This window comes from Notamacropus eugenii, chromosome 5, assembly GCF_028372415.1.
Source record: "Notamacropus eugenii isolate mMacEug1 chromosome 5, mMacEug1.pri_v2, whole genome shotgun sequence".
In the NCBI taxonomy this organism is placed as follows: Eukaryota; Metazoa; Chordata; class Mammalia; order Diprotodontia; family Macropodidae; genus Notamacropus; species Notamacropus eugenii.
In genome coordinates this window covers 308,900,522-308,926,866 of record NC_092876.1, presented here as the reverse complement: position 1 = coordinate 308,926,866, position 26,345 = coordinate 308,900,522, and the positions used below count along the sequence as shown (strand labels likewise).

Sequence of the window (26,345 nt, the reverse complement as noted above, 5' to 3'; positions counted from 1 at the left end):
TACTTTGAAGTAAATGTAATTGAAATTGGGTTATTAGGTTAAAAAAGTGTTGCCTAGTGAGGAGGCAGTGGAAAATATGCTGGATTGGGTATTAGAGGACTTGGATTCGAATCTCACTTTTGATACTACCTATGTGTCCTTGGGCAAATCACTTTATCTCCTTGGGCCTTGGTTTCCTCCTGTGTACAGTGAAAGGTTTAGACTAGATGAACTCTACAATACCTTCCGCCTCTATATCTGTCATCTTATGATCCTTAAAATAACCAGCTATAATGAAGAGAATGAATTTGTTTTGAGCATACTCCCTGATGGAAAATTCGTTGATTAATAAGTAATTTGAGTAAAGGAATGAGTTAACTCTTCTGTAACACTTATGGCCTCCATTTATTCTGTCAAATAATTGAAAATTTCCCTATGTTTATGTTAAACCATTCTTTCATAGACAATAGAAGTTCTGTCTGAATTATTATAAGGTACTAATTAATGGAGTCTATATTAATGAAATTTTATCATGTTGGTAAATATCATTTCACAAAAGTACATGAAAAACTAAAACTAAACTTCTCATTGAAATATCCCTAAATACTTATTAGCTTAGGTTTTTAGGTATATGAATAGTTGAGTCTTTTCTCATACATTTCCTTTATTCTAATTATCTTACTATAAAATAATCTGACTCAATTTGAGAGTCCTAGAATCCATTATGGAATATGGAGCTCTAGAAATGGTGATAAAATTATTCTTTTTTCATTTTTCCTTTTTAGACTAATGAGCTTGTGTTGAGTTTAGAAGATGATGATAGACTCTTGTTAAAAGAAGACTGGACTATGAAAGCAGCTGGAGTCGGTAAGAGTGCATTTATATTGCCTGAAGATGGCACTTACTGTGCTTGCCTTTATGCTGATGACTGGCTGATTATGTTTGGATAGCTTGCTGAAAAGTAAATGCTATCCCTGATGCTCTTTACACTCTCTGATAATTATTCAGGGAGGCAAGAGAAAGAAGATGATGTACATTCAGATCATTGGACTGAGGGCAACAGGTGTCTGCTCTCCAAATGTTCAGAATGCAAATTGTGTTTTTCAGAAGGTATGCTCAGAATTTTGTAGAAGATAATTTTAAGTGATTGACAGGTTATTAGTACCATGTCTGCTTAGTCTTATCAGTAACATTTAAACTGATGTTTTGGATAGAAATTTAAGTAGTCAAGCTAGTGTGGAGTAATAAAATGAGATTGTTTGTTTAATGTGAATCGTGGTTTCTGACAGTCATTCAAGTCATTCCAGGTTGCTTTAATAATAGAATTTAAAATTGAGTATGGTGTGTGTCACTTAAAAATGTGTTCAATAGAAATACTACATGAGATTTGTACATGTGACATGCTTTGTGACCATTAGATGTCACTGCAATTCTATTTATACATGGATCTGAAAAAAATCATCTGATAACAGAACAACCCAGGACTTGAAGAGACAGCTGAATACTATTAGAGTTTTGCCATTCGATATCTTTTTTTTTGGCAATGAAAGTGACTGTCACTGCTATAGAATGTTTAATTTATAATCTCTTAGGTGTTTTGATTGCAGAATACTTAGGCTTTGCCTATAGCAGGAAGTCTGAAGTATAGTAAAAGGCATATTGACGCTAGAGTCAGAGGACCTGGGTTCAAAACCTGTTTCTGATACTTGATGCTTAAGTGACTTAACCTTGGGCATGTCACTTAACTTCCTGGGTGCTCAGTTTCCTCATCTGTAAAATGAAGGCATTGCACTGAGGTCCCTTCTGGCTCTAGAGCTAGGATCTTGTGATCCTTTTAGGGACGTTTATTAACAGTTTATATGCTTTTTGATACATTTTATTTACATCTTTTGTCTTTACACAACAATTATCTCTGGAAGAAAAAACCTTTCACTCCTTTCCAGATTGAACTCCCTCCGCCCCTCTTGTGGGAAAGAAAAATAATAATAGCAAAAACATGCAGTATCATCACTGAATTCTGCTGAAAAGGAAAATGTACCATTCAGGCAGTCAACAAGCATGTTGTGCCTCCTACATTCCAGGCACTGGAAAAAAAGCAAGAACAGCCCTGTTGTTAAGGAAATTGCATTCTAGTGAGGGAAGCAATCCATACAAGATCCATACATCATCAATGAAAGGCGTTATGCTCAAGTTCATGGACAGTCAGCAGTACAATAAACCAAGCCCAGAGCTGTAGCATTTGCCTATTTCCAAGCTATAACATTTACACTGAAAACTTGGCTTCCACAGGGGCTAACCCCAGCACACCTCTGCGTATAATCAACAAGGGGAGTCATGCAGAGCCAGTTTCTTGCATGGGCTCTGTCTATGAATGTTGGCCTCCTTTTGTACCTGTGTACTTCACCTTTGTACCTGTGTACTTTGCTTTGTGCCACGATGTGGTGAGCTCTGTCATCAGTTTTCTCTAGCCATGATTGGTCAATCAGATTGTTCAGAGTTCTTAAGAGTCTTTCAAAGCTATTTCCTTTTGTAATATTGAGATCATTCTGCAAGTTGTTCTTCTGGTTCTGTTCACTTGAATCTGCTAAACTGATTTTTGAATGTCTTCCTAACCTCCTCTGAATCCATCATGTTTGTCATTTCTTGTACAATAATATTTCTTTACGTTCATATGCTATGATTTGTTCAGCCATTCTCTGGTTGATGCTTCCTAATTTATTTTCAGTTCTTAGCTACAGTACCAGGTGCTGCCATAAATATTTTTGTATGGTGTTTTTTTTGTATGTCAAGGCAGCTAAGTGGTGCAGTGTGTGATACAGTGTTGGATTTAGGTAAAGGAAGACCTCAGTTTGAATCTTGCCTCAAATACCTACTAGTTCTGTGATTCTGGGCAAGTCTTTTAACCCCGCTCAGCCTCAGTTTCCTGGAGGATACCCACAGTTAGTGGAAGTAGGGAGGGGGAGAAGGGAAAGGAAACAAGCATTTATTAAGTTCCTACTATGTGCCAGGCACTTGCTAAGTGCTTTATACACAACAACCTTGAGAGGTAGTATTATCCCCATTTTAATTGAGGAAACTGAGGCAGATAGAGGTTAAGTGACTTGCTCATGGTAACAGGCTGGTAAGTGTCTGAGTCTGGATTTGAATTCCAGTCTTCCTGACACCAGGTCCATTGAGCGGTACCAGCTGCTTCTATATATTTTCCTCATCCGGAAAATGGAGATGATAATAGAACTTGCCTCACAGAGTTGCTGCAAGGATGAAATTAGGTAACATATGTAAAGCCTTTTACAAACCTTCAAATACAAATGCTAGCTTTTATTGTAAGTGGGCTCTTTTTCTGTCTTTGACAAACTCTTAGGGGTAGCGTGGTATAAACTTTGTAGTGATATCATTGGGTTAGGGAGTTTGCCCAGTTCACTGACTTCGAGTATGGCTCACATTGCTTTCCAGAATGGTTGTTTCAGTTAACAACTCCACCACTAGCAGGGCATTGATGTGTTCTATGTGTTTCAGTCATTCTCCAACTGATGATCACCCACTTTTTTTCCAGTTCTTTGCTACCACAAAGAGTACTGTATTAATACTTTGGTATATCTTGGATCTTTTTATTTTTCTTGAACTTTTTTGTTGTATATATCTTAAAGGCAAGCTCCCTGGCATGCCCAGGATGGCTTGCTAATACAGGTTCTTGGATCTTCTTCTCTAAGGAAAGCAACTTAAAAGAAGAGGGTCAGCAATCTTCTTTAATCATGTATACCAACAGAGAAAATACAAGCAGAAAAATGAAGACCAACAGACAGGGCTTCTAACTGTCTGACCATAAGCAGTACATACATCACAGATCAACAGACAGATCCAACTGTCTGTTACATATATATGTAGTTACCAGAGAGAGAAGTATCAACATTTGGGTTTTTCAAGGCTCGTGGGCTCCTTGATGGCTATGCAGAGTCTCATGTGGCACAGAAACCTTCTTCCAAAGAGTTACCCCCAAAGCAAAACCTCACTTCAGAGTATATATACACTTTTCAAAGCTGGAGGACATCAGACCCTCATGACCCAGTGCCTCATTAGAAATTGACAAAAAGTGTGGGCATTCCTACAAAACAAGCCTCCCCTAATCAAGTTTCCCTTAATGGGCTCTACCTGAAGCCTATTAATGGGCAGGGAAGATCTTTAACTCCCATTAACATAAATCTTATTAACATTACAATGTCCAATAATGGAATTACTGAGTCCAAGGAGTATGAAAGGTTTAGTTACTTTTCTTACATAATTCCAAAGGGCTGGACCAACACAGCTCTGCCAGCAGTTTACTAGTTCACCTTCCCATAGCCTCTCCAACATGAATGTTTTTTGTCATCTTTTCTAGTTTGTAGGGTTTAAGAGGTAAAACCTTAAGATGATTTTAATTTGTGCTTTCTTACTATTAATTATTTTTCCAGCAGTCATAATGTATTGTTTATTTCAAAAACTATTCCTGCCCTTTGACCATTTATTGGGCAGTGGTTTTTGGTGTCACATGTTTGTGTCATTTCTGTTCCCAATGTATATTGCATATGAGAGATTTACTGGTAATACTTGAGGCAATTTGCTTTCCCCCCCACTCTATATTTTAGGATTATAAGTATCATTGAATCATAGATTTAGAATTGGAAGGGACCCTACAAAACTCTCTCATTTTATTTATTATTTAAAAATTTTTAAAAATTTTTTTACTTTTAGTTGCCACAAGATTTTGAGTTCCAAATTTCCTCCCCATCTCTCTCCTCCCCCCACCTCAAGACATCGTGCATTCTGATTACCCCTTCCCCCAATCTGCCCTCCCTTCTATCATACCCTTCCCTTCCCTTATCTCCATCTTCTCTATTTTCTTGTAGGGCAAGATAGATTTCTATACCCCATTACCTGCATTTCTTATTTCCTAGTTGCAAATAATTTTTTAACATTTGTTTTTAAAACTTTGAGTTCCAACTTCTCTCTCTTCCTCCCTCCTCATCCATCCCCACTGAGAAGGCAAGCAATTCAATATAGGTTATACTGTGTAGTTATGCAAAAGACTTTCATAAATTATGTTGTGAAAGACAACTATATTTCCCTCCATCCTATCCTGTCCCCCATTTATTCTGTTCTCTCTTTTGAATTTGTCCCTCCCCAAAAGTGTTTACTTCTAATTACCCCTTCCTCCCATTTGCCCTCCCTTCTATCATTCCCTCCACACTTCACTTATCCCTTTCACCCCTACTTTCCTGTAGTGTAAGATAGATTTTCATACCAAATTGAGTATGCATCTTATTCCCTCCTTAAGCCAAATGTGATGAGAGTAAGCTTAACTTTTTCCCTCTCATCTCTCCCGTTTTCCCCTCCCACTGAAAAAGCTTTTTCTTGCCTCTTTTATGAGAGATAATTTGCCCCATTTCATTTCTCCCTTTCTCCTCCCAATATATTCCTCTTACCCCTTAATTTTATTTTTTTAGATATCTTCCCTTCCTATTCAACTCACCCTGTGCCCTCTATCTATGTATATAATCCTTCCAACTACCAGATACTGAGGTAAGTCTCAAGAGTTACAAATATTAACTTTCCATGTAGGAATGTAAACAGTTCAGCTTTGGAAAGTCCTTTATGATTTCTCTTTGTTGTTTACCTTTTCCTGCTTCTCTTGATTCTTGTGTTTGAAAGTCAAATTTTCTCTTCAGTTCTGGTCTTTTCATCAAGAATGCTTGAAAGTGACCATTTTTTCCCTTGAAGTATTATACTCAGTTTTGTTGGGTAGGTGATTCTTGGTTTTAATCCCAGCTCCTTTGACTTCTGGAATATCCTATTCCAAGCCCTTCAATCCCTTAATGTAGAAGCTGCCAGATCCTGTGTTATCCTGATTGTATTTCCACGGTGCTCAAATTGTTTCTTTTTAGCTGCTTGTAATATTTTTTTCCTTGACCTGGGAACTCTGAAATTTGGTCACTATATTCCTAGGAGTTTCTATTTTCAAGTATCTTTCAGGAGGTGATCAGTGGATTCTTTCAATATTTATTTTACCCTCTGGTTCTAGAATATTAGAGTAGTTTTCCTTGATAATTTCATGAAAGAAGATGTGTAGGCTCTTTTTTTCATCATGACTTTCAGGTAGTCCCATAATTTTTAAGTTGTGTCTCCTGGATCTATTTTCCAGGTAAATTGTTTTTCCAATGAGATATTTCACATTGTCTGCTGTTTTTTCATTCCTTTGGTTTTGTTTTATAATTTCTTGATTTTTCACAAAGTCATTAGCTTCCATCTGCTCCATTTTGATCTTTAAGGAATTATTTTCTTCAGTGAGCTTTCGGATCTCCTTTTCTATCTGGCCAATTCTGCTTTTTAGGGCATTCTTTTCCTCATTGGCTTTTTGGATCTCTTTTGCCATTTGAATTAGTCTATTTTTTAAAGTGTTATTTTCTTCAGCATTTTTTGGGGTCTGCTTTAACAAGCAGTTGACTCGTTTTTCATGATTTTCTTGTGTCACTCTCATTTCTCTTCTCAATTTTTGCTCTACTTCTCTTACTTGATTTTCAAAATCCTTTTTGAGCTCTTCCATGCCCTGAGACCAATTCATATTTTTCTTGGAGGCTTTGGTGGAGGAACTTTGACATTGTTTTCTTCTGTTTGCATGCTTTGGTCTTCCTTGTCACCAAAGTAAGATTCTATAGTCTGATTCTTTTTCCTGTTTTTGCTCATTTCCCCAGTCATTTACTTGACTTTTGAGCTTTTTGTCAAGGTAGTTCTCTGCTTTCAGTGGGGGTGGGGTATACTGTCACCTTCTTGATCCGCCCACCATCTATGGGCCTAGAGCTCCAGAAACAGTTGCTGCTGCTGCTCCTGCTACTGCTGTGGCTGCTGCAGTTTCCTCCACCCTCTCCCCATTCTGCCGCCCTGGGGCTGGGGCAGGACCACTCCACTCTCCTGCACTGGTCCCACAGACTTTTCCCACTGACCTTCCAATTTGTCCTCAGAGTTTTGGGGTCCTGAACTCTGGAAACTGCCACAGGTGTGAGAGATTCAGTCCCCCCAAGGCCTGCTCAGGTCCTGTCTGTGTTGGCGCAACCCCCACTGGACTAAGCTCTGCTCCCAGCCTAGTGAGATAAACACTTCCAGGTGACCTTTCAGGCTGTCTTGGGCTGGAGGTTTGCGTCAGTCAATCATTATGTGGGTTCTGCAGCTCCAGAATTTGTTTAGAGTCATTTTTTATCTGATGGCATGGTCTTCTTCAGCATTGAAGGACGAACACATACACACACACAAGCACACACAGAGTCATTTTTTACAGTTATTTGGCTGGGCGTGGGGGCAGTGCCCTAGAAAGTGCATGCTGTTACTCCACCATCTTCCAAATCTATTTCTTTACTCATAGGAGCCTCTCATTTTATAAATGAGCAAACTGAAGCACAAAGAGGTTAAGTGACTTGCCTAAGGTCACATAAATAATAACCAGAAGAACTGAGATTTGAACCAAGCTCCTTTCCAGGTGCTTCACTCTTTTTACTGCACCAAACCCCTCTTCTTTCTATTCTGTCTTTATTGATTTCATTTGTCCAAAAGGTTTTTTAAAAAAAATTTTATGTAATCAAGCTTTAATTGTGAAAGGTACCTCATCTTACTCTTAATTTGGTCAGTTCTCACTTAGTCATCCCTCCCTACTAGCTGTTGTCTTTTCTCTTCCCTTTGGTGACTAAACTCCTTGAGAATGCTGTCTACAATGGTGCCTCCATTCCTTCCCTTTCTCTATCATCTTAACTCCCTGCACTCTGGCTTTTGACCTCATTCAACTGAAATTGCTCTCTCCAATAATCTCATAATTGTTAAATCTAATGGCTTTTCCTCAGCCTTCCTCCTTCCTGATGTCTAAAGCCTTTGATACTGTCAGTCACCCTCTTCTCTGTAGGTTTCTATGACATCGTTCTGTCTTGGTTCTCCTTCTTTCTGACCATTCCTCAGTCCTTTGCAGGATCTCTAGGGCTCTGTCCTGGGCTTTCTTCTTCTTTTTTGTCTCTTTACTGTTTTGTTTGGTAATCTCATTATCTCCCATTACGATTTTATCATCTCTATGCAGATAATTCTCAGATCTACTTATCTAACCTTCACCTCTCTTCTGATCTCCAGTCCATTGTCTCCAGCTGCCCATCGGACATTTCAGACTAGATATCCAGTAGACATCTTCAAATAAGAACTCGTTATCTCCCACTCCCCACCCCCACCCCTAAACCCTTCACTTTAATGAACTTGTCTGTTACATTTAAAGGTTCCACTATCCTTATTTTTGGTGTCTCAATCTAAGTGTCACTTTTGCTTGACTCACCCTCAAATCCAATCTTTTGCCAAATCCTGCCAGTTTTACCTTTGCAGCATCCCTCACATATGCTCCCTTCTCTCTTCTGACACTGCCACTACCGTGCTGTGGGCCTTAATTAGCTCAAGCTTGGAGTATTACAGGAGCCTTCTGGTAGGCATCCCTCAAGTCTCTCCCCATTCTGGTCTGTTCTTTTACTCAGTTATCAGAGTGATCTTATTGAAGTGTTGGTCTGACCCATGTCATCCTCCTACTCAGTAAAGTGCAGTGTCTTCCAGGATCAAACATGAATACTGTGTTGGGCTTTCAAAGCCCTTCATAACCTGTCCCCTTTTTATCTTTTCATTCTTATACTTTACTCCATTCCATGGACTGCAAGTTCATTGATGTTCTTGCCTCCTTGTTTGTCATTTTCACTGAGTTTTCATTGACTGTTTTCCGTGACTGGAATGGGCTTTCTCCTTATTTCAGCCTCCTGTGTTCAGCTCTAACCCCACTTTGTGTAAAAGGCCTTTCCTGGTGCACCTTAATGCTATTCTAAATTTACCTCTAACATAGCTTGTTTGTAAATAGTTTTTGGCTGTTTCCATTCCATGAGAATGTGAGCTCCTTGAGAGCAGGGACTAATTTTTTTTGCCTTTCTTTATATCCTTGGTGCTTAGCACAGTAGCTGGCATATAGCAAGTACCTAAAAATGCTTTTTGATTTATTATCTGATCTTTGATATTCTTGTTGTACCTTCATTTTGAATTTGTAGTGATGTATGGGTTAAGATGTTAGCCTGGGTCTAATATCTGCCTATGTGCTTCCTAGTTTTCCTAGTACTTCTTGGTAGTCACCAGTGATTTCTGTTTTTGAGTTTATCACTCTAGCCTACTGTTTTCAGTGCTTTGTTTCCTGTTTTGCCATCTGCTAGTGCTATGACCTCCACATGTACTTTTCCCTCACTTTTTCCTTGAGATTCTAGACCTTCATTCCAAATGAAATGTTACTGTTTTATTGAGTATATATACACGGATACATACATTTATGTGTGTGAATATATATATTTATATATAGGATGCGAGGGAGTGGGAGGGACAAAGGTTGAGAGAGAGAGTCAATTAATCAAATTTGTACTATATTCTCATGGCCCAACCATGTCCAAGCAATATCTCTTTAGTAATTTTTTTCTATTTATTTTTTAAAGAGTGTTTGTAGTTGTGTTTATGTAACTTGTGGAAGTTAACAACCAGATATTTTACATACTTTTTAGCTATTTTAAAAGACAGTTTTCATTGTTTTGGGGGGATTTTTGTTAGTCCTATGTAGAACTGTTCATACTTTTCCTGTGTTTTGTATTCCATTGCCTTGTTAAGGAACTATTGATTGTCTTGCTCAGTTTCTTAGATGATTTTTTCCGGCATTTTCTGAATATACCATTATATCATTTGCAAACAGGGTTAATTTTGTTTCGTCTTTGCTTATGCTTATAGCTTCAATTTTATTCTCTTGTATTATTGGTATAGCTACCATTTCTAGAACTCTATTAAATTCTAGAGGAGGGAATCTTTACTCCTGTTTGCACTGGGAAAGCTTCTAATGTTTCTCTGTTGCAAATAATACTAGCTCAGTGCTAGCTACTTTTGATCATGTTATAGAAAGGACCTTCTGTGCCTTTGTTTTTTAGGGTTTTGAACACTGAAATGTTCATTTTGTCAAAGCCTTTCTATTTTTTTCATCTCTTGAAATAATCATATGGTTTTTGTTGTTTTTGTAATTTATGTTTGAGCATTCTCATTATTTCCTGATGTCAGACCATTCTTCCATATCTTATTTTAGTCATATATATGAGTTATTTTTGGAATGACAATTTGGCAATACCAAAAAATTATGGTACTAATTAATTCAAATCACACATCCAGTGTAACACTTCTGTGGTAGAGATTATATATGTTGGATTTTTATTTTAAATTGACAGTGAATAAATGTAGTTTTTTCATTTTTATACAACTAGACAAAAAATCCTAGGTAGGAAGAAATGAAGTGTGGGTGATGATGAGGAGCAGAGAATTCAGAATATTATTTGAAGTTTGAGTCTTTACATCTTTGCAATTCATGTAAGTTCCCTTGTATTACTTTTTGAGTTGAACAGAAAGAAGGGTTTTTTGATTTTATTGATGCCTTTTATTTTTTTATTGTAGACATTTCTTAATTTCCTTTATCTTTTTCACATAAAACAAGAAACACAACAACTATGTCTGATGTTGCAGGCAATATTTCATACTTGTCAGCCCCTTCCTCTCTCCAAGGAAGATGGTTCATTTCATAATTTGTCCTCATGAACTTGGAGTTCATTGCTGAGTTCAACTGTCTTTTAGTATTGTTTTCTTTTACATTACATGGTGTGTGTGTGTGTGTGTGTACATGTATGTGTATAAAATACATTACACACACACATACACACATAGTTCTAGCTGTGGATCAGTTCATATAAGCTGCCTCCTGTTTCTCAGAATGCCTCACATTCATTATTTCTCATGATACAATAACATTCTGTTATTTGCATATAATACAGTTGTTTAACCCTTCCTTAACTGAACAACACTTACTTTCTTTCCAGTGTTTTCCTACCACAAACACAAAATGCTTATGAATATTTTGATATATGTGAGACTTCTCAGTCAGTCTTTTACCTCTGTGGGTAATATACCCTGTTGTGGGATTACTGGGTCAGAGAGCACTACAAACAGTTTGGTAGTTTTCTTGTATATTTCTGAAATTGTTTTCCAGGATGGTTGGACCAGTTCAGTTTCATCAGTAGTACATTATTATGCTTATCTTACTGTAGTCCCTTCAGCAAGAACCATTTCCAACTCTTATCATCTTTGTGAATTTGCTGGACTTTAAATGGAGTCTCAGAGTTGTTTTAATTTGTATTTCTCCTATTATTGATGATTTGGAACATTTTATATTCTTGTTGTTTATCATTTTTTTATTGAAAATTACTCATTTTCTTTGTCCACTTATGTGTTGGGGAGAAGCTTTTTATCAAATATAAGGAAATAGCACAAATATCTTGAATGTCAGACTAAAGCCCTCTATGGCTGAGTGTTTTGAGTATATTAGCTTCTATGTAATAGTACTTTTCAAGAGCCCAGTAGTCACATAAAAGAATGAAGACTTTGGGCTCCAAACCATATTTTGCCCAGTTAGCATTTGGAAGTCTGGGGATAGATAGATAGTTCGTTCCCTTACTTGTGGCCATTTCTTCCCCTACATGGGCTTTCCTTCCCTCTTGCCTAGAGCACTGTTGTACTCTGGAGGTAAGGATGCTATTATACATGAGAAATAGAGATGATCCCTTGAGAATAGTAGGGGATACTGAGTGGGAACAGAGCTGTTAAAAAAATCCTTGAAACTCATTATTTTAAAAAGCATTGGGGGAGGGGGTTCTCAGCCCCTTTTTTTTCTTAAGTTAGTTGTGTAAAAAAAGGTTGAAAGAAAATTCTAAGTCATCAGTGCCCATCCCTTTTTCTGCTTGATCTTGGAGTAGAGCTTTCACACTCTGTGTTTGACATCACAGCCAGTTGCCATGGAAATAATAGCAATGTTACAAATTTATCATTATGACTTTTCTACAGAATCTATGAAAGGCAAAGAAAAGCTGTGTGAGAGGAAAAAAAACTTATTGAAGATTGACTTTCAGGGTAAAATTTTCTAATTTATACTCTGGCCTTTTATCTGCACTGCAGAACCCAATTGCATATTCTGTACTTGACGTCAGTAGTGTTTGCATGTGGATTGAGCATTTAAAATACGCACACACACACACACACACACACACACACACACACACACACACATCACCCCCCCCCCCCCAAGCTTTGCGAATGTAAGAAAGTAGTTTTAGCAGGAATTATTATTTATGATTTAAAGAATGTGTGGTGTCTCAGTTTTTTAACAGTGAAATGTAAAATCACTTACAGAGTAAGTTTATTTAGTTACATTTTACTTCCTTTTTATTCTGTGTTCTCTCAAGTGATTAGCTCTATTCTCTCTAGTTTGATAAAGAAATTGTAACATTTTCACTTCATTTGGGAGCTAATATTATATTAGAAATATTTTGAGACAAGATAGTGTAGGCTAAACTCAGAGGTTATTAGGGCTTTTTTTGGGTGGGGGAGAAAGGGGGAGTTCCCTTTGAGCATATTTCTATAATGATTCCAAAACTCCCTTGTGGTATGCTTTCATTTTGAGTGTTGTTTCAGTCTTCTACTCATTACCAGAACCTTTTTTCATGCTAAAAATCTTGTCAGTTATGTATATCTAATAACAGTTACATATTATTTCCATATTCATGGTGAAAATCATATTTAATTTGTGTTTCATTAAAGATTATTTTGGCTTCCTTTAACATGTTTAGGTAATTATTTGTCACTGTAATACTAATATAACCTCATACCTAGTTAAGTAAGAAGTTAGGACCAGGAAATTTGCAAATATTCCTAAATTCATAGCTGGGGTTTGAAGAACTGTCATAGATTGTTCTTCCTCTATCCATTCAGTATATGACTAGCATAGTAAATGTTAAAACTGAGCTTTTGATTATGCTCTTTCTTCACATCTCAATTTCAGATCAAGGATTGAACTCTGTAATTGGAAACTATTTAATTTAGATTGCTGATCTACCTGGTACGGTGCTCTTTTGTTTACAAACTTTTGAAGGGCTTGTGCATCTGAATTTTGTGAATTTATTTTGGGTTGGAACTCCCTCTTTTCTACATGAAACTAATATATAAAAACCCCATTGTTGCCTTCTCACTCATTCCTTTTCCATTTATTTCCTATACTCCATAATCAGCATCTTATTATTTACTGTTTTGTTCTTTGATTATCTGCACCAAACAGTTTAGTACCTTATCATATCTTCTTGTCCACTCAGTAGTTCATATGTTTATGTCTTATCTTCCCCAACTAGATTGTAAGTTCCTTGTGGACAGAAATGGTGTTTGAATCTACTCTAGTATTCCATAAATCTTTCACATAAGGCTAGGCACAGAATATGACTTCAGTGAATTCTTACTGTTTAGTTGGTTAATTGACAGAAAAGTTGATTTAAGCAGCCTGTTTGCATTTGATTTTTTTAAATGATAATTTAAAAATTGTTCCCAGAAGTGTTTTTTAAGTGTTAAGAAAAATATGTGTAACATTTGGAAATAGTGAATAATTTACTTTAGATCATTAGTTTGGATATCCTGATTCCTGTTCAGCTAATTAAACTTGAAAGTCATTGTTATAATGTTCCATAAATGGATTTGGGGGTTCTTTCTTGGTTTTATTTGATAGTAAGACGAGGGGAAGAGCTGGCAATGTATTTATTGGATTTTAGATTGCACATTCATTTCAGATTCACGTGCCGTGGGCTTGTGCACCTGAGTGCACTGCAGCCTACAGCACATTTAATTTAAAATCGGGTGCCCTCGGGGACCAACACACTGCTAGACTTCCTACAATTGTTTTAGGAGCCACTTTTAAAGGTAGTAAGAATTCAAGCAATTGTGGTAGGAAGGATAAGGATAGTTTGAGAGTGAGTCTTGAAAGGGAAGCTATGTGTATATATATATATATATATATATATATATATACACACATATATACATATATATCTCTTATACATTTAATTTGGTAAACAAATTTCTAGAACATGTATAGGAACTCACAAGTTATTATTAGGGTTATATAGATTTTATAAGTTTAATTCTCTTGTTACTTGAGGACCATATTGTTCTAAATTTTAAATAAATGCTTTTTTGACTTTTGAAATGTTTTTTGTTGACTTAGTGAGAGGGGAAAAAGTCTTCATCTCTCACACTACTAAAAACACATACCCAAAATTTTTCAAGCTAAAAAATTTGTCTTGGAGAAAAAAAATTGCCTTCAAGCTTAGAAGCTTGTAAAAAGTTTATCTTTTAGGATAATGTGTTAAACTTAAGCACCTAAGAATAGGCACATCATTTTACTACCTTCTTTCCCAAGATAATTCTGATCTGATGTCTTAGAAAGGACTTAAATGCCTATATAAACAGTGGATTGATTTATAAATTATTTAGATCTGATTGAGAAGCCATGTGTTGGAACATAATTCTGTTTGTCAGCACTTTCCATATATTAACTCAATCTATACCTGTAATTGAAGGTGAAAATATTATGTATTTGCCCCTGGAAAGGTCTGTACAATAATGTTGGCCACCATAAAAGAAATGCGTAGTGATAGTCAACAAACTTATTAAGTGGATTGCTATAAGCATAGCTATATTTGTAAAGTGTTACATGTAGTAATAGACTATTGCATTAGTAAAAACTTGCTTTATGATAATTGAGAATGCAAAATTTCTAGCCTTTCTTCCATTATAAGTTTAATTAGAATTACTTGCAAATTATATATAAGCCACCCCTTTGGGCATATTGGGAGGGGGAAAGTCCTAAGTGCTTTTTATGCTTTTGGGATCAGTTTTGAAACATTTTATTTTCTTCTAATATTAAATTTATTTAACTAGGCAAAGGCAGAGGTCTTCTTTTTCAACATTTTCTTCATGATAAGTTTGAACTCCTTTTTGAAATTATTTCATTATGAACCATAACCCACTTTAAATTAGGGATGTTTTCCAGGAGTTCAGTCTGTCTCCAGTACCCTTTCATTGATTTCTGAGTGCTATCTGCAGTCCACCCACAGACCCAGTGTGACTTGATCTTTGCAATCTGATTTTTAGCTACTCTGATTAAATTTCAACCTTGGGATGTTATAAAAAAAAAAAATCAAATGAAATTGCATGCTAAAACTTATCAATATTTTTGGTGATAAATTCTAAGGCACTGAAATTGTATATTTTGGGACTAAAGTCTCAAAAGACTTAAGAATTTTATTTAATAACTACTGTTACTATTTTAGCGTATGTTTGGTAGAGTTTTGCATGTCTGTTTTAGAGAAGAGTTTATGTTAATAAAGTGCTCAATATTCATTACAAATAATCTTGTCTGTTTTCTAGTCAAGATTCTGAAAACCTTCTTGCCCTTTCTGTATAGCCAAGCAGACTATATTAACTTCTGCCTTAATTTAAAAAGCGTTTGTGAAACTTGTTGGCTCCACACCTTAAAGAATTGCATGTTTAATAATTGTGAAGGCTTTCCATCAGATTTGTCTCAGTTCTGAATTAATAATGTTGCTGACTTATTGTTTTAGAAGAAGTCCTTGACCTGTTAGGTTGAAAGAATTGTGACTGCTCTGAACCTTTGTGGGTCCTGTAGCTGTGCCATATCCCCTGTGAATAATTAGAGGTATTTGAAGGTATTGCTGTAGAAGCCAATTTGTGTCTTTCACTTTGCATATTGTTGAAGCCTCATGAATTAATCATAAGCAGGGCAAAAAATTAACTTCTTCAGACACATATTTTGATGGGTCATGAGGGAGAATGTAAAGTGATCTGTAAAATATTCTACTGATCCTCTAAGTATTAAATTATTATACCTACAGGCTAATTTCAGGGGAAAAAAAAGAAGGATTTTTCCCCCCCTTCTCACTAACTCAGTAGTGAACTTGAAAAATCAAGGTCCATTATTTCCTAGAACTATAAGAAGAACAATGAAGGGGAACTGGTGATTTAATGAAAACCATCCATATTGCCTTGTTTGAACTGGTTTGAGTGATTTTTTTCTTTTTATTTATAATTGTTGAGGATTTTTTTAAAAATTATTTTAAGCAAATAACTTATGTCTTGATTGTGCTTTAAGATCAAAGTTCATTTATCACAACAACCCTGTAGGGCAATTTTTATTATCCCCATTTTATAGTAAAGAAAACAGCTTCTGAGAGGTTATGTGGTTTGTAAATAATGGAGGCAGGGTTTGAATCTAGCTCCAGTGCTCTATTACATCATCTGTCTCTTCAACAGAAATATTTTCTTGTGCTACATTCAGCAAGATGTATTCTTATTTTTCTTACTTAAGGTTCCTGGAAGCTAAAATTTCTGAATCAGTATGCCTGTGTTTCCCATTTTAAATTTAAACTTAACTTTTCATTAAAAATTTTCAAAAACATATTTTTCCTTTTTCAGCCAATGAAACCGAAATTGCGTTCTTCTGTGAAGAAGATTACAAGAGCTACAAAGCTAATCCTGTTTCATCCTGGTGAAGACTTTTCGGGAGCTTGTTTTTCGCATGCCTATAGTAAGCTCTTTATTTTGCTTAGTGAGAGGTTTTTTTTTTTAACTGATAAATAAATCCTAAAACATTAATCCATGCTGAGTTACAATTTCTTTTCACTGTCTGCAATTTGTATCCAAATTCTGTTAGTGATACATGCCTTTACATTTCTCAGACACACTCATGTCTCCTCTCCCCCACTTTTATTTTATTGTTTAGGCACTGTAATTAATGTAGCATTTTTTAATGATAAAAACCATATTGAGATTTTAAAAAAATAATAGAACTGAAAAGGCAGATAAGATATACTAATGGAACACTGTTTCATTCACCTATAGTTTTTGCTTTTAATATTTTCTCAAAACCTTAGAATTTCTTGTGACTAGCTAATATCAGATTGTTTTTGAAAGAACTTATGAGATCTTTTATTTTGTGTCATCCATAGTTTCTAATTGGAGATATTTATTACTTTTTTTTCCACCCAAAGAGATGGAGGCCTAGCGTGATCATTTCATCCATTTTTCAGTTTCTTGAATGTATGACACACAGCCACAAAGGAAAATAAGTATTTTGTGATGTCTAAGGGTCATGCATTTTCCTTTTTTAAAATACATTAGTCAGCATAAGTAGCATGGCTGAATTTCTGATGGCTTGAGAAGTAAAATAAAATAGACCCAAATTCATATCTGTGTGGAGAAAAGATATCTATCTGTATTGCTCAGAGAAAATTGTTCTTTGAAAACAAGTTCCTCCTTGAAGATAAAATCTTTCATACTCTAGCAGCACTTTCATTCAAGATCTTCAAATCAATAAGCCCCTCCTGTGTGCCAGGGAACTCTTCTAGTTACAAGGGTTACAAAGACAAAAAAGGAAATAACCCTGCCCCCCAGGTGCTTCTGTTTTTGGGGGGTAAACAATGTGTACTCATAAAAGTTTATAGAAAACAAATAGAAAGTAAATATATCGGGGAAGACACCGGGAAGGTGGGGATTAGGAAAAGCCTCAAGGGGGAGCCCGTGCTTGAGCTGAGCTTTGAAGGAAGCCCAGGATTCTTAGAGGGAAAGGGGCAAAAAGGGGAGTGTGTACCAGGCCTAGGGACAGTGTGTGCAAAGGCATGGAGATGAGAGATGGAATGTTGTGTGTGCAGAACACCCAGACCACAAGTTAGGTTGGATTGTAGAGAGTATAAAGAGGAGAAATATATGATGTACATGGAAGAATACATTGGAACCTATTTTCCAGGTCCTTGAATGACAAACAGGAAAGTCTATATTTGATCCTAATGGCAATAGGGGCTTTGGAGTTCATTGAGCCGGGGAAAGACTTCATGGTCAGACCCATGCTTTAGGAATATCACTTTGCCAGATGTCTAATGGACATATTGGAGAGAGGAGAGAATAAATATAGGAAGACTGATTAGGAAACTCATAATAGTCTAAGTGACAATGGATGAGGGATGGTTTTTGGAATAAAGTTTACTATTAGATGTGTTGAATTTGAAATACCTGTAGGACATTCAGTAGAAAATGTCAAAAAGGCATTTTTGATGTTAACTAAAGCTCAGGCCAGGTGGGATATGTAGGTTTGGGAGTCATCATCACAGAGATGGTTATTTAAGTCATGGGAACTGATGAGGTTGCCCAGAGGAATATACAGAAAGAAGAAGGCTCTGGATGGAGCATAACTGTGCACCACAGCGAAGGGGCATGACATAGATGAGGTTGCAGTAAAGGAGACCTGAAAAGAGCCATCAGAAAAGTAGAACAAGAACTAAGAGGAGACAGGGTCAAGAAGAGAGAGTAGCCAAGAGGAGAGGATGGTCAACACTAAACTGCTTCATGAAGGTCAAAAAGGATGAGGATTGAGAAGAGGTCATTAAATTGCAAAATTAAGAGGTCTGATAACTTTGGAGGGAAAAAAAACACCATTTTTCCAATAGAAAACCAACCGATTGTCATTAGAAAGAAACTTAGTCCAAAAATTAAAATTCCCTGTGTAACGTCAGCCAGGCTCTTTATTGCTCCTTGAAGCCAGAGAGGCAGAAATGTTTGTTCTGTTTTGATTACAGTATCAAGGACTGACTCCAAGTCCTTCCCATAACCAGGGGCAACTCATTTAAACTTTCAACATCTTAAGCAACCCACAAAGGCTACAAATGACAGAAGAGTTGGCAGTTTGTACTAGTGAGGGTATTTTCACAACTAGAATTCTCTATACTAACGAAATCACAGATCTCTGCACCAAAAACCAGTCTTTGCACCACATGATTTTTGTGTTGTTTTGCTAAGTGAGTCATCACAGGACTCCTTAAAATAGTGAACTCTCAGTGTATTTCAAAAATATTCTAATTATAAAAATTAAATTTATATGGACTTCATTAACAATAATTTTCTTAAAGTGAGTTACCCCATATGTGTATATTGTCACTTTAACAGAAATACTGTTAAAAAAGTGTGCATATATGTACAATAAATATTTCCTACACTTGTTTTCTCCTTAAACATATCTCTTTTTCTTCTGTTCCTCCTTCCAAATGGAAAAAAAGTAGTAAACCTTGGAAAAAATGATTCTTTTTCAGGTACAAGTTGGATTATGTAGCCTTTGGTGTCCTTTCCAACTTTTAGATTCTCTGCTTTTGTGAAATTATCATTAAAGGAAGTCATAGAGTTATCATTTGGTGTTCTTATGACAGAGGGAATACTCCAGCATATATCCAGGTAGTTGACTGAGTTTCTGCTCATCATTACAATATTATGCCTCTTTACCAGTTTTGCATCTTGTCTTCCGTAATCTTTTCTAGGTAGTCAGCATATTCCCATTAAAGTGTCACTTTTTATCCCCCTCTTCATTCTCACCCAAATGTTCTTCACCGTTTTTTTTTGGATATCATTTAATGAGTATTTCTTGGTACATAGTGCTGCTCCATTTCTCCATTCTATTTCTTTTGAATTTATTTAGCTGTACATTTTATATCTTCCAAAGAAAATATTAGCCCCACCAAGGGAAGAAACCCTTTTTCATTTTTACCATTGTATCCCCTGCACCTAACTCTGTTCCTTGCAAAAGCACCTTAGTGGCACTTAATAGGTATTCATTTAACTGAATAGAATTGAATAATATGAAGTAGTATCAGATATAAAAATCAGTGGTTATATTTATTTTCCTTAAATTATCAAAATTTTTTTGCTTTAAGTCAGCCTCCTACCAACATCCCCATTTATTCAGCAAACATTTATTAAGTGACTGCTATATGCCTGAAACTGTCTTGGGTGCTGAGATTATTACAAAAACCAAAATAATCCCTATCCTCAGGGAGCTTATGTTCTGTTGAATACAATGCATTCTTGGCAGTTTTAACTGGAAAAAAAAGTTTGCTTTCTTTAATTTGCAGACTGAAAATGCAGCCTTTAGGCCAGAAGTTCTTAACCGTTTTTTGTGTCATGAACCCCTTAGGGAGTCTGGTGAAACCAATGGACTTTTGGAATAATGTATATGTATGTTTCTGTGTAAACTTGACTCTGACATAGTGATGTCATTTTGGTCCTTTCTAGAACAAAGGACAGCAAGCAATGTACGTATATAAATGCCTGTGTATACACATCTGCATATGCTTTTGGCAGGTTTGCTTTAGCAAAAACCTTTCATCTTTGACACTCTCCTTTTATCTCTCTCAGATGTGTTCCCAGAGCAAAAAATTTGTCCACACTACTCTGAAAGACAGACGTCAATGTGTATCTCTCAGAGATGCTGTTGAACGGGTATTAGTTGGGAGCCTCTCTTGAGTTCTCTACAGTTTGCATGTCTCTAAAGGGAGCCAGGGATCGTATGATAAAGTCAGGAAGATCTGGGTTCTCACCTTGCCTCTGGTACTATCTGTGTGACAATGGGACAAGTCACTGAATTTGTCTTTCCTTACCTGTAAGTGGAAAAAAACTTAAAGTACACACTTCACAACGCTGTAGCAAGGCTAAAATAAGGAAATGTACCCTCTGCAAATACACTTTGGAAGCCTTGAAGATGCTATAAATGATGTTATTATCATATTGATAGAGGAAGGAAGATGGATGAAGGCATGAAAGTGATGACCCAGCCTATTTCAGTGAGGATTATAGATAAAGAAGAGATTATCTTTCTCCCACTCTACCTCAAATAGATACTTAATTTATTATGGAAAATATCACGAATGAGCACTGGTGGATATTGTTGTGGTCATCCAAATGATGGTAATTGTAGAATAGAGTTTATTAATTGTTCTGTGCTCCCATTCCAAACTAGTTATGTTACTATCAGAAAATGTACCTCTATTTCATTGCATGGCCAGGAAAACAAATCTACCCAGATTCACATCCAGCTTTCATAATTATCTACTATGTTAAACCTAGTACACTGTTCTCTTCAGCTTAAATTCCTAGCAATGCACACAAGATTGTGGAACCTTCCTTCATTTTCTGTCAAAGGAAGTGTATTTATTGTATATGCTAAGTGGTAGTTTAGCAGCTTTTTTAGAGTACTCCCAATTATCTTTTTTTGCCTCTCTTGTATTATCAGTATTTAACACAGTGATTGAGACATAATACATGTTCAATAAATACTTGTTGATGCACTAATTAAAAAATGCAAGTAATTTTGTTACTGAAATAAAGTTGCTCTCTAGATCTTTGATCAGGTTATTGTACTATGTGTTGAATTCATGGATTGCACACAAAGTATGTCAATGGTGCTTTAGAATTTGTTTCTGTAGGACAGTGACACAATGTTCCTATGGTTTATGATACTTTGTGAGAATTCTGTAAAAAGGACCACCCATAAGTGTTAAGAATCATTGAGGGGAGGGGAGGCAGAGCCAAGATGGCAGAGTAAAAGCAGGGACTTGCTAGAGCTCTCCCCCCAAACCTAGCCAAGTACCGGTAAAAAATGACTCTAAACAAATTCTGGAGCTGCAGATTCTGCAGAATGATGGAGTGAAGCAAATCTCTAGCCCACAACAGCTTGGAAGGTTGATGGGAAGCATCTGTTACACCAGACCAATCTAGCATGGGTTGTGCCAGCACAAATGGGACCTGAGCAGGCCTTGGGGGACTGAATCACTGACACCTGTGGCAATTTCCAGACTTCATGACCCCAAAATGCTGAGGACAAATTGGAAGGTCAGTGGAAAAAATCTGTCAGACCTGTGTGAGAGAGTAGAGTCGTCTGGCCCCAGCCCAGAGCAGTGGATGAGGTGGAGGAGCCTTTGGCAGCTGCTGCAACAGTGGCTGTTTCTGGAGCTTTAGGTCCACAGTACGCCCCCACTGGAAGCAGACAAAGAGCTCAAAAGTTATGTAATTCGCTGGGGAAATGAGCAAAAGTAGGAAAAGAAAATCAGACTATAGAGTCTTACTTGGTGACAGGGAAGATCAAAACATACAACCAGAAGGAGGCAACAAAGTCAAAACTACATCCAAAGCCTCCGAGAAAAATATGAATTGGTCTTAGGCCATGGAAGAGCTCAAAGATCCTGTCTAAATCAGGACAGGACAAAGGCATGTTTTTGGGGACTGACTTCTACCTCCATTTCTCATTTATTTATATATTATATTCTCATTTATATTTATACCTGCTATTATGAAACCTTTCGTTAGTGCTATATTTTATTTAAGAAAGTACAAAATCTCATTTGAGATGTTCCTTCCAATTTTAATGGGAAAACTTTTGCATGGCCTTTCAGAGGTTTAATTCTTATGGCAAAACAGGTACCCTCCAAATGGAATTTAGTGTGAGTGGACAGGGTGAAAAGTTTTCTGAGCAAGGAAGAAGTCATCACAGATAGAGGGTCTAACGGAGCGCAGGAGAAAACTGATGATAACAAGACAAACCGTATAGAGTGGGCAACCTATGAATGGAAGCAGCTGGAAGAAAAGGCTGTCGCCAGTGGAAAGAGATAGAATCCAGATATTTGATAGACTAGATAATTGGTTTGCAGATTGAATTATATTGGGCATGGAGATTCTGGATCTGCAGTCTGAATTCTGGTGTGTTTGCAATAGAATCAGGTGAATAAGATCTTTTTTTTTTGATTCTTGTTAAAAGTTAGTTTGTGTCTATTGGTTCTGAGTTTAGTTTCTACAGGCACTTGCATTTTCATGCAGCTGACTCATTTTTGTTCTGCCATTCAGTTCCTTTGTATGCCTTGAGGCAATTCTGGTGCGTCCTCCGTGAGTACTTTTTTTTTCCTATCTAGAAGAAAATGCTGTGGTAGTTATTAGCAGTAGGCACAAAAGTGTCCTAGATGATAGTCTTTTGTTTCTGTTTGAAATGTCCCTAGAAAGCTGAGGGGGGTGGGAAGGGAGGAGGGAGAAAGGAAGATTCCACAGTTGTATAAATGATCATTTTTTTTCTTCCCCCAACTACCTTAAAACAAAGTTACTTGTTTTAAAAGTGATCTAGAAGTGAACTTGTTACTGGCATTTAAAATTAAAGCACCCAAAAAAGGTAGCAGGCATACCTTTCAACATGTTAAAGCTGTTTATATTTTTCTGTTGGTTATAGATAATATTCCCTGTAGTGCTATTACTTAACATCATATTTTCAGTTTTGTAGTTACTGCTGTTATTAATGAATTTTCTTGATATCCATAATAATAGTTTCTTAGAAACTAAAAAAAACTTTGCATAAATTTGCATACTTGTGATTATGTTATTTGCATGAAATACATGGCAAATGATAGAAATTCCATATTATTTGTCATGGGGAAACTGAGGTGTCATGCCAGAAAAGACTGTCCCAGGACACATATGTGGCAATAGGATCCAGGCCTCTTGCTACCATTTGGATACCATCCATATCCTTGTCCCTCAACAATAGTATCCACCCCTGCAGTGCTTGTAAGACTGTCTTTAAATGTCCTTTTTTCTAGTATACTTTATCACTTAATCCAATCTCTTTTGGCAAAATGTGTCCTTTAGTGCTGCATCTGACTTTAAATGCATTCCTTGCCTTGGCTTTCTGCAAATTAATAATTGACATGAAGAAGCTAGGTGGCTCAATGGATAGAGCATTGGACCTGGAGTCAGGAAGACTCAAGTTCAAATCCTGTCTTTGACACTTACAAGCTGTGTGAACCTGGGCAAGTCACTTAATTTCTGTTTGCCTTAATCCACTGGAGAAGTAAATGGCAAATTACTCCTGTGTCTTTGCCAGGAAAACCCTATGGACAGTATTGGTGTGCTGTGGTCCATGGGGTAACAAAGAACCAGCACAACAGCAGGTAATGATATAGACTTCTGCAGACTCCTTTAGAAAATTCTGGACACAAGCTGTTTCTTAAAGGAAAATTTAAAACTTCTTCTAGTTAGTCTAAAGGTACCCAGGTAGAAATATTTCTAAAATGCACATTTGGGGACTGTATTTTCTAACTATATACTCAGCCTTATAGTTTTATATTATGTTTTGGCTGGCGTTACAGAGTGAATATCTGTAAAGAAAATGAGTTTCTTCCTAAAACCACCATCAAATTTCTTCATTAAAAGAAAATAAACAGGTAAAATAACAGAGGGAAAATGTGGTTAATGTGGAAAGGCACTAGGAAATTTTACTTTTCTTTTGTGTTGATTACCACCAGGTGTCAGCATAGTCTGTTCCATAGGCATTTTGAGAATGAATGAGCAAGAAAATATTGAATTGCTCATTAACGACAATGATTAATAGGGTTGGTAAATTTAGCTTATAAGGGTTAGCATTGGGTTTTGGAGGGGGGGGTATTGCTGAAATTCAAAGCTTCTAGCTTGTTAATGGTTGCTGCCCTGAAATGCAAGTATATTACTACTATAACCTATATTTAAATTTGATCAAATATAGTCTGATGTCCATTATACTGTAGCATTTGGTATCTCTTAATTTTATCCACATATATACTCCAATCAATCCTTAAATACTATTGTTAATGTTACTGCTGCTGCTGCTGATGTTGTTGCATGTATTATCATATATAACTTGTAAAATGTCACAGTTAGGATTCTTTTTTAAAAAATTATAATAATTGAATAAGATAAGCAGATTTGAGTAGATCACTTTCTGAAGGTTTGAAGTATACTTTTGATTGTGTGCTACTTACTTTGTTTAGAAAATGCAAGATGTGGGGCAAGTAGGTGGCTCAGTGGATAGAGCATTGGCCCTGTAGTCAGGAAGACCTGAGTTGAAATCTGGCCTCAGACACTTGACACTTATTAGCTGAGTGACCCTGGGCAAGTCACCTAATCCCGATTACCTCATTTCCCCCTCCCTCCCCCAAAAGAACAATTAAAAAAGAGAAAATGCAAGATGTTCAAATATACATCTTCCAGAATCAAATTCACTTTTTAATTTATTCTGATGTGTACATGCTTGGAGGTATCATTTTGGAAGTGAAAAGTCAGACTTTAAAACAGTGCTTAGAGGTTTGGGAGTAAAAAGTAGCTTCTATCCTATAAAAACTGGAATTATTGTCTTAAAACCACTCTAGGCAACAGAGCACTGCCCTCCTCTATCCTTCTCAGTATACAACGTTCTCTAAGGCCCCTTCCAGCTTTAAAATTCTGTGACTGTAATGCTGTGGCACTCTAGATAATTTCAAATACCATTGTGTTTTTGTTTCTAGGTCATTTTAAAAAGAAACAAAACAACTTTTGTATGACAGCTTTTTTTTTTTTAAAGCCATCCACATAATTACATAATAACCTTGGTCAGATTTTTTTCTGGATTTCTGATCCTGTCCCTGAGGAACAAAAGAGCTTATGTTCTAGTGTGGAGAGAACTGTACGTATACACACACACACACGGTAGGAAATAAAGCAATGGTGAAATCAGAAAAGTTGTTATAGGAATATTTGAGGAAAAGGAAGGCACTAATATTTGTATTTGTAAAGGCTTCATGGTGGTTAGGCTTTGAAGGAATATAGGCAATTTGAAAGGAAGAAATGAGGAAAGGGAATGCATTCTAAGCATTGGGAATGCCATTTGTGAGTTGTGAATGTGTTGCAGTGGGAGATGGACCATCACTTTTGGGGAACAGCTTGACTCAGCAGTGTTTGTGAAGGAGAGTAATATGAAAAAAGATCAGAAAGGCAGACTGAAGTCAGAGTAGTGGAGCCCAGGCCAGACTAATTTAACAGTTCAGTTCAATTGAAGAACATTTATTTAGCAGCTTCTTTGGGCAAGGCACCGTATTAGGTCAGACAAAGAATTGAAAGACTTTCCTTCAAGGAGTGTACCTTTTATTGAATAAGGAAAAACATTAAGATGTATCCAAAATGGATTATTGATGGGGGATAGAGCACTAACAAGACGAGCTTTCTGAAAGAGGGAAGTGTTGAGTTGAACTTTGAAGGAAGCTAGGGATCAATTCTGAGGCAAAAGCGAGAAGAGCATAGAGGAAATTTGGTTACGAACTCTTCTCCTGTCCATAGATCTGACAAGTAATTTCTTCCATGTTCTACTGTTGCTTATGGTATCCTCCTTTATGTCCAAATCATGGACCCATTTTGAACTTATCTTGGTATATAGTATGAGATGTTGGCCTATGCCCAGTTTTTCTGCCAGGTTGCTTTCCAGTTTCCCAGCAGGTTTTGTCAAATAGTGAGTTCTTGTCCTGATAGCTGGAGTCTTGGGGTTTATTTAATATTAGTGCTCATTTACTTCTTTATATTGTATTCCTAACCTGTTTCATTGATCAGCCACTCTATTTCTTAACTCATACCAAATTATTTTGATGATTACATTTTGTAGAATAGATTGAGATCTGATACTGCTGGAATACTTTCCCTCTTATTTTTTTTCATTAATTCCTTTGATATTCTTGAACTTTTGTTCTTCCAGATGAATTTCATTATTATTTTTCTGGCTC

The 26,345-nt window shown here is 36.5% G+C and overlaps 1 protein-coding gene across 10 annotated transcripts in view; it reads left to right on the top strand.

Moving 5' to 3' along the window:
- C5H2orf76 (chromosome 5 C2orf76 homolog) overlaps positions 1 to 16,578 on the top strand; it is a 79,096-nt gene extending 62,518 nt beyond the window's left edge. For all 10 annotated transcript variants that reach the window (XM_072613319.1, XM_072613329.1, XM_072613326.1 and 7 more), the window contains 2 exons: positions 765 to 846; positions 16,399 to 16,578. In XM_072613319.1, coding sequence (XP_072469420.1) covers positions 765 to 846; positions 16,399 to 16,475 — 159 coding nt within the window. In that variant the 3' untranslated portion in view covers positions 16,476 to 16,578. The remainder of the gene's footprint in view (positions 1 to 764; positions 847 to 16,398) is intronic.
- The last annotated feature ends 9,767 nt before the right edge of the window (positions 16,579 to 26,345 follow it).